General features: G+C 46.6%; 1 protein-coding gene and 1 long non-coding RNA gene across 2 annotated transcripts in view; one reads left to right on the top strand and one right to left on the bottom strand.

Annotated features, from left to right (window-relative positions):
* LOC138303875 (uncharacterized) overlaps positions 1 to 13,998 on the top strand; it is a 140,255-nt gene that overhangs the window by 47,798 nt on the left and 78,459 nt on the right. The gene's annotated exons all lie outside the window — the stretch shown is intronic.
* CCM2L (CCM2 like scaffold protein) overlaps positions 1 to 13,998 on the bottom strand; it is a 38,250-nt gene that overhangs the window by 7,915 nt on the left and 16,337 nt on the right. The window contains exons 2-8 of the mRNA XM_069243375.1: positions 11,896 to 12,063; positions 9,089 to 9,172; positions 5,581 to 5,764; positions 4,352 to 4,893; positions 3,590 to 3,722; positions 2,518 to 2,581; positions 204 to 351 (exon numbers count right to left, since the gene is read on the bottom strand). Of these exons, the coding sequence (XP_069099476.1) occupies positions 204 to 351; positions 2,518 to 2,581; positions 3,590 to 3,722; positions 4,352 to 4,893; positions 5,581 to 5,764; positions 9,089 to 9,172; positions 11,896 to 12,063 (1,323 nt within the window). The remainder of the gene's footprint in view (positions 1 to 203; positions 352 to 2,517; positions 2,582 to 3,589; positions 3,723 to 4,351; positions 4,894 to 5,580; positions 5,765 to 9,088; positions 9,173 to 11,895; positions 12,064 to 13,998) is intronic.

The following is a 13,998-nucleotide window of genomic DNA, read 5'->3' as shown; positions in this document are numbered from 1 at the left end:
CTGGGTATTGCTAAAACTCTTTTCAAGTAATCTTCAAACTAATATAACATTTCTGAGCACAGGTTAAAAATCAGATGATTAGGTCTTTGGGACTCAAACATTTTTATAATCCCCCCAGAGCAATGCAAATGTAAAGAAAAGAAGTGAAAAAAAACACACACAAGAGTAGGTGCGAACAAAGCAGTGACGTTGGCGCCCCCTACCGTCGTCATGTAGTCTTGCAGTTGCTCCAACTCGACGTTGCCTTGGTCACTTTCGCTGCAGGCCGTAGCGGAGCTGTGGTACGATTCACGGAAGGAGGGCGAAGAATTTCCACTGTAATAAGCTTCAAATGTGTCGTGGGAACCATTGCTAAGAGAAGAGGAGCGTGGATCACATTCAGAGTACACATTTCATGTACGTCAGCGACGCAATGCTGGGGTGGGAACTTGAATGCAGCGTTCGAAGTGCATTGAAAAACAGTATGGGAACTATGATTCTTGGTGTAATGGGGTGGGGGCAAAAAGAACAAAACATTCTGCAACTACTGCGTTGGGCTTTTTCTTTTCAGGTAACTTGGATATAAAATAACGCACACACCTAAGTGCAAGTTAAACTGATCAGTGGCAAACACACTACTTTACTTTATTCAACCTCTGTTGGTTAATGCAGTTACTGCAGTCTGTGTGTGGAACTAGGGTCACAGAACTAAATCCTGGTTGCACAGTGGGGACTCGTTACTTGCGTATTTTTAGTGCTGCGAGATCACAGCCAGTGCCAGTAAGCACTGTGAATATGTAAGTCATTATTTGCATTGCACATTGTATACGATAGGCTTGCACAAAATGTGGGGTAAGATTTAGGTTGAACATAAAAAAGCACTTTAAAAAATATAGATTTTAGAAATATACAGATTGTATCTACTGCAAACATTTATATTTTAATAGATGTCTATCTCATCGGCGTAACTTGGTCGGTATGATTTTTTTACTAGCACACACTCCAGAACTCAGCTGGTTATACCCTTGCATTACCGCTCACAAAATACATCGTTCACACCGTGAAGCTTCAAGTGACTCCATCAAATAAAGCCCATTCTGGCACCCTAAGAGCCATTTTCCTGTGTGCCTCTCACTTGGTTCTGCAGCTCAGCTGACCCCTGGCATTTCCCTTTCTGCCATTTTAGGACCGCGACCTCATCGATGCGGTGTGAGCTTCAGATTTCTCAACAATCACGCTAGGACGTCTTGTTAAAAACACACTTCTTGAGAAGCAGGAAATGTGGGGCGGGGCTGAGGGGGCATTGGAAAGAGAGGAGTGTGGATTGCTAAAGGTACTTAAAAAGCAGTAGATTTCAACCTAATAACATTTTCTAAGGCCTTCAAAACCTAGGAGAGTGTGTGTGTGTGTTTTTGCCAGTGTGGGCATGTAAAAGTTCTGATAGACACTGAAAGCACTCGTAGCCAACTATTTACTACAGAATACATTTTTTTAGGGGGGTATAACGCCAAAACATCCGCTTGGAGCTATGCCCCTGAGCTATCTTAACAAAAACTAGGGTAACTGCTCTTGTTAAAAGAAACCAAGTATGGCCACATCGCTCTGCACAGATCCCACCCAATGTGCTTTTATTAAAGAATTCTGTTTTATTCAAGCAGGGTGAGGCAGGAGGACAAAAGAGGGAGCGAGCAGGATACACTTCCGGAGCTTGGGCAGTGACATGATGCCGTCACACGGGCAGAACAAGCGTGGCAGAGTGCAACAGTGTCTCAAGGCAGCAAGTACTTGAGATCTTGCACAGTGTGCGTCTTGCGCTAGGAGTGCAAGAGTGACGGGGAAGCATCGTTGAGAGACCATCCACAGCGTGGGACTTCAGCTAGGAGTTCAGGTGTGACACTCACTAGTATCAGCATGAGGGCATGTACCACCTGGAACTTCTGCTAGGATGCAACAGTGACAATGGGAAGCACAGACATGATACCATGTCAAGCATGGGACTTGTGTGAAGCGAGCAACAGAGACTATGGGAAGCATTGTTGTCTCAGGAGTATGGACCTAAGACCATGCAGGACATGGAGCTTCTGAATGAAGTACAATGTGAAATCTGGGAAGCAAGGACCTTCCCCGAGGGATGCAATGGACCAGAGGCCATAGACTGCATGGAGGTTCTACTGGGAGTGCAATGTTGGCTATGGGAAGCACAGACTTGAGAGCATGCACAATGTGGAACTTGCAGTGGGAGAGAAGTTGTGGCCTTAGGATGCATGGATTCGATGCCATGACGGCACAGAAAGTCCACTGTGAGTGCAACAGTGAATGCAAGAAACATGGGCCTACAGACCACGCGCAGTAAGGAGTTAGTACTGGCACTGTAGCTCTTAGAAGGGTGATCCTGAGCCCAGCAAGAGACTATGCTGGGAGTGCAGCTTTGGCTCCTGCAAGCATGAAGAAAATACCATGTGCATTGTTGTGCTGTACTGGGGGTGCAGTGGTGATGCTGTAAATCACAGAGGTCGTTATGGAAATCAAGGTACTTACAAAGAACTGCAGCAGCTGAAATCGGCATCATATCCATAGGTCACGTCTGTGCTTCGACTGTCGCCTGCAGGAACACAGTAGCTTGTCACCACACAAATCACATACATGGCTTTGGGAGCATAACGGCCCCCATACATAAACACATTCATCATTCTCCAGGACCAGAAGGATCCAAGTCTCAAAACCTGCATCAAAGAGCAGCTACTGATCCAGAGCCAGCACGAACAACGCCCACCAGCAGCATTACTGCTAACCTGCTAACAAATTACCAGCAATCTAGTTCTAGTGCTGTTACTCCTCCACCAAATCAACATCCAACCAGAGTAGCATCACTACACCTGACCCAATATTATTACCCACACATCCACCAGTGCCAACATTACCGCTGACCCACCAACTGCGAAGCACCAGCAAATAATTCCCAGAGGCTGAGCACAGTTTACCAACGGATGCTCGTGCTACGGTGTAGCTTCAAGAACACCACTGGTAGAATTAAGTGTAAACTGGGACTGACTAAATAGTTGTGCTCTAGGTCTCTGTGGCTCAAGCTGGGTTTTTATGTTCTGATTCACTAATGAAAAGGTGTTGTGTATGTCCTTGGAATCCTTCAGGACGCAAAGACTCGCCTTCAAGTGGGGAAAGTTTGAGTAAAGAAGGAATTTGGGTTTATGGTTACATTTGAACATTTAACTCTGAATATTTTATCATGGGTTTGGTCTTATGATTCCATGAATCAATTTAACTGCATTAGATTCTGGACTGAACATGGCTGTCAAAGGACTTTTCCTAATTCAGGTAAAACTAGCTTCTTCAAGTAATGCTCCTTCCTTGAACCTAACTCTCTTGATATAACCTGCATGCTGGTTGTAGGGCAGGGCTAAAGGGAGGTACCAAAGGCTAAACTACTCTTCAACCACTGCCCAATTTTGGTCAATCCAAAATAGCAACTAATCTGCATCCTCACACCAGACAGTGGACATTCCTAGAGCAGACCTTAAGGTGTCCTCACTCACTACCATGCCAGACATTTTAGGCTAATTCAGGGAATACATGAAATGTGAGTGGGACCCACTCCTGGACAGCCATGGCCGCTCCGGGTTGGATGTGTAGTGGAATCCGGCGCGATCCACACACTCGATGCTCTGGTCACCGTAGATAATTTGAAAAACTTGGCATAAAAGGGCACAAGATTCCTCACCAGCGTCCTGTGTGCAAGAGAAGAGGCCATTTAGTCCTGAGAACTGAAATCCAAACAAAATCAGGTAAAGGATGGTACAGTCAGATTTGGCTCCCTCCCTTCCAGGAGTGTGAGCTCCCTCCCAAAAGTATGACCTTATTCCAAAAAAGCCCCCGTTAGCAGGACATGCAACTTTCTGTGTCCTGGCATACTGCACAATGATAGCCTGCAAATATTGTCACGAGGCCCGAAGATCTCACTTTAGCTGACAATATGAGGGATATACAAAGACCAAGTGAGCCTCCTTGCGGTTAGGCTCCCCTGTACTGCATGATCTTGCAATACCCACCCCCTCCCTCTTACACCCTCTTTATCCCATCAGTGTCAAGTTCTCACCCAACAGCATAAGCTCCCACCCTCTCAAGAATGCATGCTCCCTTACAACAGAGCTTCATCCAAGTAGATCTCCAGGCTTCACTCCATATGATCCAACAAGATGGGCTTTCTCCCAGCAATATGAGGTCCTCTCCTACCAGCAGGATGCAATTGCTCCCTGTAGAGCTTCTACCAGAGGGGGACTTGCACCCTCAGCAGAGGAGTTTGAGCAATGAAAAGTGCTGAGCATTCTGGGTGTAGCTATTTCTCCTTGTGACATACCTTGTTCTCCACAGCCAGGATGATCAGGTTGCAGTAGGCATCAGGACTTGGTACTTTTGGGTCCAGTGGGGAGCTTCCCATGTGCCGCCGCTCCCAGCTCCCATAAGTCTTTCCCCTTTCCCAGCTCCCACTGTAAGCCTGTCCCCTCTCCCAACTGCCTGTAGGCTTGCCAGTCTTCCCCCTCTCCCAGCTGCCAGCGGGTTTTCCTGTTTGCCTTTTCTCCCAGCTACCACTAAATGTAAACCTTCTTTCCCAACTGCCAAAGGCCCGGCCTCCTTGCTTCCTCTCCCAACTGCGGTTGGCCTGCTTTCTCTCCAGGCTCCCTCCCCCTGTAGGGCGGCCATCTTGGCCTGTCCGCGACATTTTCCAGTCCAGGCTGCATATGGTGTGGCGCCGCTCCATGTTGCCTCCTGGCTGTTTAGGTTCTGTGCTGCTGCCAACCTGGCTCGTCTCTGCTGATCCACCTGTGGGTTTCTGCTCTGCCTCGCTATTCGGGTATTTACCGAGGCTTCCTCCAGCGGGGACAGGGTCGACACCCAGACCTGCAACACACAACGAAGAGAGGACTTCAGAGGAAGCCAGCAAGTAGGCTATCCAAGAGTTGCTAGAAGAGGCAGTGGAAACAAAAACAGTAAAGCAAGAAAAAAAACATGGGATGGATGCGTAGGCCAATGGCAGAGACAAAGCAAGAGTAATCTAAAAATGATGACGTCTGCGTGGGTCAGGTGGGGCATGACTGCTGTTGTATCCTTGTATTTGTTTTTTTTAAAGTATTTCTATTTGCATTTTGCCATCAGTTGAACAAAAAACAACAGAGGTCTTTGACTTCAATCAGGTTGTATCAGTTTGTCGAATAAACAAAGACACAATCGCATCCCTCTCATACTGCGAAACCTGTCAGACCAGGAGGCCATCGAAAAGCACCTCCAGTACACAGCTAAATCCCGTCAATGAGGACCTCCACTTCTCTCCGACTACCTCGATCTCTTCCATATTCTTGAGTACTTAGTGGGCAACCACAGGCCCTGTATACGCTCTATTTAGCAAGAGCGCATTGATCCATTCATTCCCCAGCACCATTCCTCATGGGTGGGTGTCTGGGAACTTCTACTGCAGTTCCATTATGTGTATCTGTTTTACAGTTTCTTAGTGTATGCTGTGCAGTTAAACACCCCAAGGCAGGCGCTATGCTAGAGCTGGCGGCTGAGTGCTGCTTGAGGAACTCATACCTGTTTTGAGGACAAGCAGATGCAGTGCATCATCTCGCAAGTAGGAAGCGGCTGCAATTTCATGCGTGGGAATCCGCAGGATCAGCTCCTCATTGTCCCGCCATGTCAGGAGGAGGCACCGGGCTGACAGGCTTAGGATGCAGTCCTGCTCCACCGTAGTCTTGAGGGGAAGCTCCTTCAGTTGCTGTAGGGATACGAAGCCTGGGTTAAGACAAGGGGAATCAGAGCACCCAACAAGAGATGAAATAGAGAGGATGGTACACAATTCACTGGACTCTAGATTAAACAAAAAAGTTGATGCAATTACACTAATCACACACAACAAAAAGGCCCTGAAATACAGGCTTGGGGCACTTTGGTGGCGCACATAATTTGGACAAGGCACTGCTCATCTATTAGTCTGCACTTTAAAACTGAGCTTGTGGGAAGCACCAGCACTTTAGGATGGAGCTCTGGAGAGCTTTTTGACCCTCCCAGGGTAGCGAAGGTGAGCGGTCCAAGGCCTATTCAGTGGAAGTGGTGTAGGCTAGTAATTATCATTCACTGGCTCACAATAATAACACTCAATAAATGATAGTACAATCAATGCTTTGTCTTTAAAAAAAAAAAGGAAAAGTACATTTATTACACACACACACTACTAAATACTATGCAGTAATTTACAAATATGTACATAGGCTGATGGAAAATACCATAGATGACATTACATATCACATTTGACCCCCTAAAGTGGGTCACACAAACATATAAAGTAAGTATATTGGTTTGGTCACAGGTTCAAGAGTAGCAAACCACATGTTAGAAACATAAGTTTGTACTTAAATCCAATCATCAATAATATGTGCACTTATTAATGTTTAAAGCGTATTCACTTTTAGTATTTACTGTCAGCTTTATTATATCAATAAAGCATTTAAAAATGTGCAAAACATGTATCTGTGTGCTTTTTATATACTTTCAAATAAAGAAAATGCATTCATAAAAACAGCCCCTTGAGCGCATCACATTTTAATAATAACACAGTGCAACCATAGACTTAGCTCCTAGAAGGCACCATACAACAGGTACCTTTTCTCAAAGTTTTCATGCAACCATAGGGTAAGGCCCTAGGGGACATTGCACTCCCAACTGCAAAGCCCAAGCTCTAGCCTTGAGAGTGCTTTGAAAACATTAAGAAAGCCTAGGGAGGTCCTAGTTTTCTGACCCCTGCAGACATAGGATCATTTCCTTATAACAACTCTTTGGGTTGTTGGTGGTGCCCCTTCAATCCTGGGGCCACCACGAAGAGACAACATGTGCTAATGAAAAAGCCCTGCAGGGCTTTATGGGGCACTCCTTCTGAAGTTGTGCATATTTGATGAATGAGTGGCTCTCACGCTGCCCAGGGAACAGCCACTGCCTTTGTTTCTTTGCCACACAGCTGTTCCTTTTATTCCCTTTTGGTGGGGGTGCCTGGTCCTACCCAGGCACCCCCATGCCTCCACTTGTTGGGGGCAGCTGAGGGAGCCCACCCCTTGCTGCCCCGCTGGCTCCTGCATGGCTCACACCTCGATGTACAGCTGCAGGAGTTGGCAAGTTCTCTCTCCTTGTCCTCTCCTGTGTGCAGGGATCTCTTTTCACGCAGTAGCCACCCGCTCCCCCACTTACACAAGCACGGGGCATGATGGCAATTCCGTATTACTTTTGGCCTTCGGGGGTCAGAGATGGGGTACTGGCCCCCTCGTGATGACTACACCCGGGGAGATGGGGCCCTGAGCAATAAAGAGAGTCCAGGGAATGGGCCTCGTACATGCCTTCTCCCTGGAAATAATTAGAGGAAACATTGTGCGTAGATCCCCAAGCCCTGGTCCACTCTGGGGGTAAGTTTTAGGAAATGCAGCGGAGTTCCACACTCTGTTTTTCTTCCCCAGAGGTCAAACGTTGCCAGTCTTCCAAATGCCATAACTCTGGCCCCACTGGGCCGATCTGGACTATTCTGGGTTCATTTTACTCCTGGTGGTGAGCTCCAATGATCATGTGTGGTTTTAGTAGAGCTCCTCACCTCCCAAGTGGTGTAGTCCACAAAGAGCTGGTTCTCCTGGCTTCCTGTGCCAGCCTTCCTCCTAGTCTTTGTCCCTAGGCACAGAAGATCTGGGTTTTGCACCAATTGGGCCTCAATCAAGGTATGTAAGGCGGCCAGCCTCACTTGCCTTCAGGGAAACCTACTGATCCTAGGGTCAACTGGGACAGAGTCTTTCTGGTGGTTCTTCCTTCCAGTTCTCCATGGCAGCCCCAGGGTCCAGCAGTGAAGAGCAGAAAAACACTAAGCAAGAGAGAGTTTCCCCTTTGTGCAAGAGTTTTTAAAGGGGAGAGGAAGGTTCCAGAAGCCAGGCCAATCCTACGGTGCCACGTCACTCCTCCACCCGTCCCAACCCTCCTGCACACCATGCTGGGACAGTTCAAAACTGCGTCATCCAAGAGTCACTAGTCATATCTCTGTGGGCCTCAGCTCTGCCCCTTGCTGACATCAATACCAGGGCCTTCCTCATCAATTCTTCAAGGGAGCCACGTCCTGTGTTGGCTCCAGAGGTATAGGGTCCATCCTTTGTTCAGAGGCCTTGGGCAAGCCCAACACTGGTACAGTGTGACAGCTGAGTGATTGATGCAAATCCTTCAGCCCTACTTGATTCCTCCTGAAAAGCTTGGTGAAGCACTGTTAATTGCTCCATTTGTGTGGAAAGGTCTTTGGTCCTGCTGCTGGACAGAAATGTAATTAGCCTGGCACCGTGGGGTGAGCTGAGCCAGAGAAATATGACAATTCTGGATGACCCATAAGTTGTACAGATATCTTTGAGGAACTTGCAGATCTGATTTTCTTGAACAGGTTACACCCCATTTCGATACGTCACTTGTCTCTGTAGGCAAAGAACAAACAAAACTACAGTCTAAGGCAGTTTTCTCCCTATGTGTGTAGCAAAATGTTACTACAGACAAAACAGTAAATCACACTGTCTTTCCCTATTAGTGTACACTGACATTATAAGGCATACCCTAGGCCAATATCTAACCCTGCAGAGTCCCTCTGCGTGAGGCTGCCTGTGCACAGTTAACGGGCTGTGCATAACAATAGTCTCACGCACAGCACGCCCATGTGTGCACATGTGTAACCATCCAAGTGCTTCTTACCCTAGCTGTCCCTTCAGGTACCCTGGCTTTCAGAGACGGTAAAGCGAGAAGTAACACACAAACCTAAAGCACATTAAAGTCAATTCTGAAGCTAGGAAAGCCGATACAATGGGCAACATCTGCAAACATAAGACACACACACTGAAAGCAAAACAGGCTGCTGCCTTCATTGGCAGTGCCTATCTCATCCAGTGCTGCTGATGTCTTTGTCCATAAATCCAGATATTGTGTCTTCACCTATCTGTTAGACACACTCACAAGCACACACATGCGCACACATAGACACACACATACGCAGGTGCCCCCCTTTTATGATGAATACCCATGACTGCTGACAACTTACCCTGGCCGTGTCGAGCAGCTGGAGCATCTCATCACGGCTGGATGGGTTTAACGAGGAGATCACCCACGTCAAGTGGCCTAGGAACTGGAGATAAAAGTAATGTTCAGTATCTCTCCAGACCAGGACACTCACTGGAAAGTGTTCATGGAAGTGCAGCAAGACATAGGCAAGTCAGAAAACCATGCAATAGTGTGGCTTTGTGAGATTTCATCCTGCAAACCTCTTTACTTTAAACTTAGTGACTGACAGTGGGTAGCATTAGTTACTCTCAAAACTTTGGATGCGCTTGTAGTGTTTGACTATTCTCAAAAGAAACTTTGGGCAGTGGTAGAACTGCACAATGCAAAATGCCGAGTGACATGAATTGTATCCAGGCATCTACCGCAGCTGGGTCGGCTTCTTTTGTGGGGGCTTAATTTAGAACAGGCCTGTGAGTCAGTCTGGCTTCTTTGTTACGGATTGTTTGTGTTTATCTTGTGGCTGTCCCAGGCGGGTCAGAGCAGTGTGCAGAGTCCAATCTAGAGTCTGGTTTTATGATTACTTGACTTTGAAAATTTTGTCTTAGGAACTTATTGTGGACCGCTTGGGGCTTATCAGGATCCTGATGGTCAACATTGGGCTCTTCATACTATGCCCCATCTGGGACCAACAAGTTACGTTCATTCTAACACAAAATAGTCTGTGCAATATTTTGAAAGGGGAGATACTCCTCCTCTTCATATACTTCTCTAGAATGCTGCAGACAACCAGGTGACCGTCAACAAATACCTGGCGCTACCCATGCTGAAACACCTGTTGACAACAGCGAGCTGCAACATGTAGCTGCTGAGCTGGAGGAGTGAGTGGTTTGATCAGGGGCAGTGGTTCCCAACCTGTGGTCCAGGAACCCCTGGGGTCCGCGACTGCTTAGAAAATTAAAAAAAAACATTAACAGATCATGTTCCCAGCTTTCAGTAACGACTCCGTTGGGGGGGGGGGCTGTCACTGGATTCCAATAATGATTCAGTGGGGTCCTCAAGTTCCAGTAATGATAAAGTGGTGGTCCACAGAAGTCAAAAAGTTGGGAACCACTGATCTAGGGGGATCTATTAAGAACAGAACACTGAAGAAGATAGACCAAACTATTCTCACCTGTTGAAAGTTTTCAGGCACTCAGGGCATCAAGAGACCCAACTGCCTTTGTATTTTAGCCTCTTAAATATCACCACATGGTCCACACCCTGGAAGGTCATTAAGATCTCCAAAATAATATGGATTCCTTGTCATATTCTTTTTTTCACAGGAGATACTCTTATGTTTGTGAGGCATATCTGGATAAGTTGCTGTATGGACTAAAGTACAACCTAGAACTACCTAGTAAAGTGTTGTCCTCTGTAAAATATTGCATCTGATTTACATCCTCAACCTTTAAGATCTGATCTGATCTTAGCTCCTCATGCTACCCTATCAATAAACTGAAGTTGAATGGGTCACAATATCCCTATTTGCGCTTCTCCCTTGCCTTCATAGTTCAAGATGTGGGATCTTGCCCTTCAGATACATTTTTGTTGACAATGGTCTGCTGCTAAAAACTGTGCTAGGCATTTAACCATATGAGTTCCTCTATGTATGACTATGTGGTACGGGAGCGGGAATCGAACTGTGTTATCATCTTGGAATTATTCCTTAGGCCTGCATCCGAAAATCAATTAATCTCCATTTCCAGCAAAGCCATTTTACAGCAAAGCAGATGAAGATCAATTCCAGCCAATAAGAGACTTTTTTCATCAATTCTTTACCGATAAAAGGCGCAAAATTGATAATGATGGGCTAAACGAAATGTTAATTAATCCAGCTACTCTGGGTGTACCTTGCATTGGACCTTAAATAACTTCGACTGGCATTTAACCTGTAATTATTTGTGGTGAAGTTTTTTATTTGGTTTGGCCATGTTGTACCTTAAGAAGCAAACTTCAGGCTCCCCTCTTAACATCCGTCAAGCGATTTCATCTGCGCTTCTAACATCGTCTTCTGTTATAGTCAATCGATTGTGATGTAAATTGAACACATCTCTAACTATTGATCGAATTGATGCTGGTTTTGAAAAAGTAATCCCAAATCCCTTTAATAAAGAAATCAAAGTTGGACCCAAAGGTGGAGGCTAATCAGTGCTTATTACATTCTATTGAATACCGACGTTCACCAGTAGTAGTAACATAAAAGGGTGAATCTAGAGGGCATTAAGGGTCTGGCTGGCCAGAGGAAGTACAAAAAGAAGGAGCCTCGCCAGGCCTTTCCTGCTATCATCTTCTGCTGTTCTCTTCAACTAGTATCACAAACCTGACCCTAGGAACCCACTTCCCTTGCATCCAACTCCTGTTAGCCTTACACTTCAGACTTGACATCTGTTGGCACGACATGCAACTCTTTCATTAGCTGTGAGTTGTGATGCCATCTTCTGTCAAGTGCCACCACTGTGGTCTGATGCCCTTTATGTTGCAATCTCCAAGACTGCAAACCCATTGACTTAATGCTTGCACTGACAACGTGGTGATCCGAAGGCAAATGTTTGAATCTTGGTAAAAGACGTGTGATGTCAGTAAATCGAGTATCATTACATTGGATAATAGATATCCCTCGGTTACAACACTTACGAACAGCAGAAGATACGGTGCTTTATTTTGATGGGTCCTAGGCCTGGCGCGTAGATCTCTGGACCTCCCTCTCATTGAGCCAGTTTTCCTAGTCATCAACTCTAGCTCACCACCATTTTCATGACTCGTCTTTATCTTAGACACCCTCTTCTCCCCCACAATGTAGTGCCTCACCTTCACTTCCTTTTCTACGTAGTCGCGAAGCAGGATCTGCGGGTCCAGCAGGTAGTCTGGGGGATAGGCGGGCACCGAGTGCAGCGGTCTCCGGTGGTTACTGTTCCGCACAGCCTGCCTCCTGGCCGATTTAGGAAAAACCAGACGCTTGATTGGAGAAGCGAACCCCTAAGAAGACATCCCCAGGAAAAGAAAGGGGTTGAGTCAGAGTGCAAGAAACATAAGCCCAGATTGGGCAGAGGAGCCCGTACTCAGTAAGGGAAGGAAACAGTACTGGCACAGCAAAGAGGCATGGGATGAGCAAGGGAGGATGGGTGCAGAAGGGTGAGCAGGGGAACATGGTGAAGTATGAGCATGGGCCAGGATGGAATAATAGGGTGAGGAGAGGGGTATGTGTGGTGAAGGAAAGGAGTTCGAGGAAGAGAGTGCAGGGTGCGGAAGGAAAAAAAGGATGAGGAACAATGCAAGAGCAAGTCGAGTGAGATGTTTCATTGTATTTAAGGGTAAGCTGTGTTAGGAGAGTACTGCATGGAGATCCGAGGGGTTACCGTCAAGGGAGTAGCCATAGAAATTTAAAATACCCCCCATTTTGAGGCAAAAGCTCTCATTGCGACCCTCCTCATAAGAGCTCGCTTGTCTCTTCCATCCAAGCATCTATCCGTTCATCCTTACATCCAACAGGTGATATCCACCATTTCACCTTTACCTTCTCTCATCTATTAATTCTTTTACCTGTTATTCATTCTTTCATGATTGTCGGTTCACCTCCAACCCAATCCAGCTATCTACTTATTCACCCTTTCACTCATCATCCATTCTTTCACTCACCCATTCATCCACCCTTTCACTCCATCCTAGTATCCATCTATTTACCCTATCCTCATCCATTCCTACTTTCACTCACTGATCCTTCCATCCTTTCACTCATCTGTCGATCCATTCATCCCTTGTCTCATTCATTGATCCATTCATCTATCTATTCATCCATCCATCCTTTCATTCATCCATCCATTCTTTCACATGTCGATTCTTTCACTCATCCATCCAGCTGCTCATCCATCTTCCCTTTCCCTCCACCCACACTTTAATTCGGCCCATCTATCCACCCTTTCACTTATCCATTCATCCACCATTTCACTCATCCATATGTCCTTTCACTCATCCATGCATCCTTTTACTCACTCTCATCTACCCTTTCACACATCCATCCACCCTTCCATCCACCCATCCCTCCTTTCACTCACCATATTTACATCCATCCTTTCACTCATCCATCCATCCACCCTTTCATCACCCATCAATCTACTCTTATACTCACACATCCATCCACCCATCATCCATCCATCCATTCACTGCGTCATCCACCCAGCCACCCTTTCACGTTAAGTCCGAGCCTTTAGTCTGCTGAATTACAGACAGAAGAAGCCGATCAAGAACTCGTCCGCGCTGTAGCTGCTTATGCAGGGGGCGGCGGGCTGACGACTCCCTGACCAGTGCTATCATTCATTTGATCTACTCATGTGGCGTAAAAAGAGTATCTAGTGCCACAAAGTACGCGCACAGTCACCGACACCCTAGAGTGTGGCGCTGTGCCTTGAGTTCCTTCTATCAGCAGACTCAAACTTCAGTCGGAGCCTCCGAAGCGTGGAGTGGGCGGGACGAGGCCTGTCGCCGGGGCTGCCACGAGAGCTGCCAGTGCTACTGGGGACTTGGCTGCTGCCCAGGCCGTGTCTGTGCCGTCCTCGGTTAGCGAAACTTGGCAAAGGTCTTCACTTCACAAAAGGCTAAGTATGCGCCATGTGTGGTATTTGCTTTCACACAGTGCCCGCAAGTGAAGAATAGCGTCAAGGCAGGAAGTAAGTAAAATGAGCCATTACTAAGACATGCATTCTTCATTGCACATTCTCTGTTTCTTTCCTTGGGATGCCAAAATCCTACCACATGGTTTCTGGCCTATGTTGTCTCTTAAGTACCGTGTGATGGGAGTGTGTAGGTCTCTCTTGTTATGGTGCATGAAAACAGCCATCCACACGGACTTCACACCCGTCCCCAGGCACTTCAAGCAGCCCAAGGAACTGGTGTTTTTTGCGAAACGCAAAGAGT

The sequence above is a fragment of the Pleurodeles waltl genome, chromosome 7 (assembly GCF_031143425.1).
Source record: "Pleurodeles waltl isolate 20211129_DDA chromosome 7, aPleWal1.hap1.20221129, whole genome shotgun sequence".
Classification (NCBI taxonomy): Eukaryota; Metazoa; Chordata; class Amphibia; order Caudata; family Salamandridae; genus Pleurodeles; species Pleurodeles waltl.
This window is presented reverse-complemented; position numbering and strand designations above follow the sequence as displayed.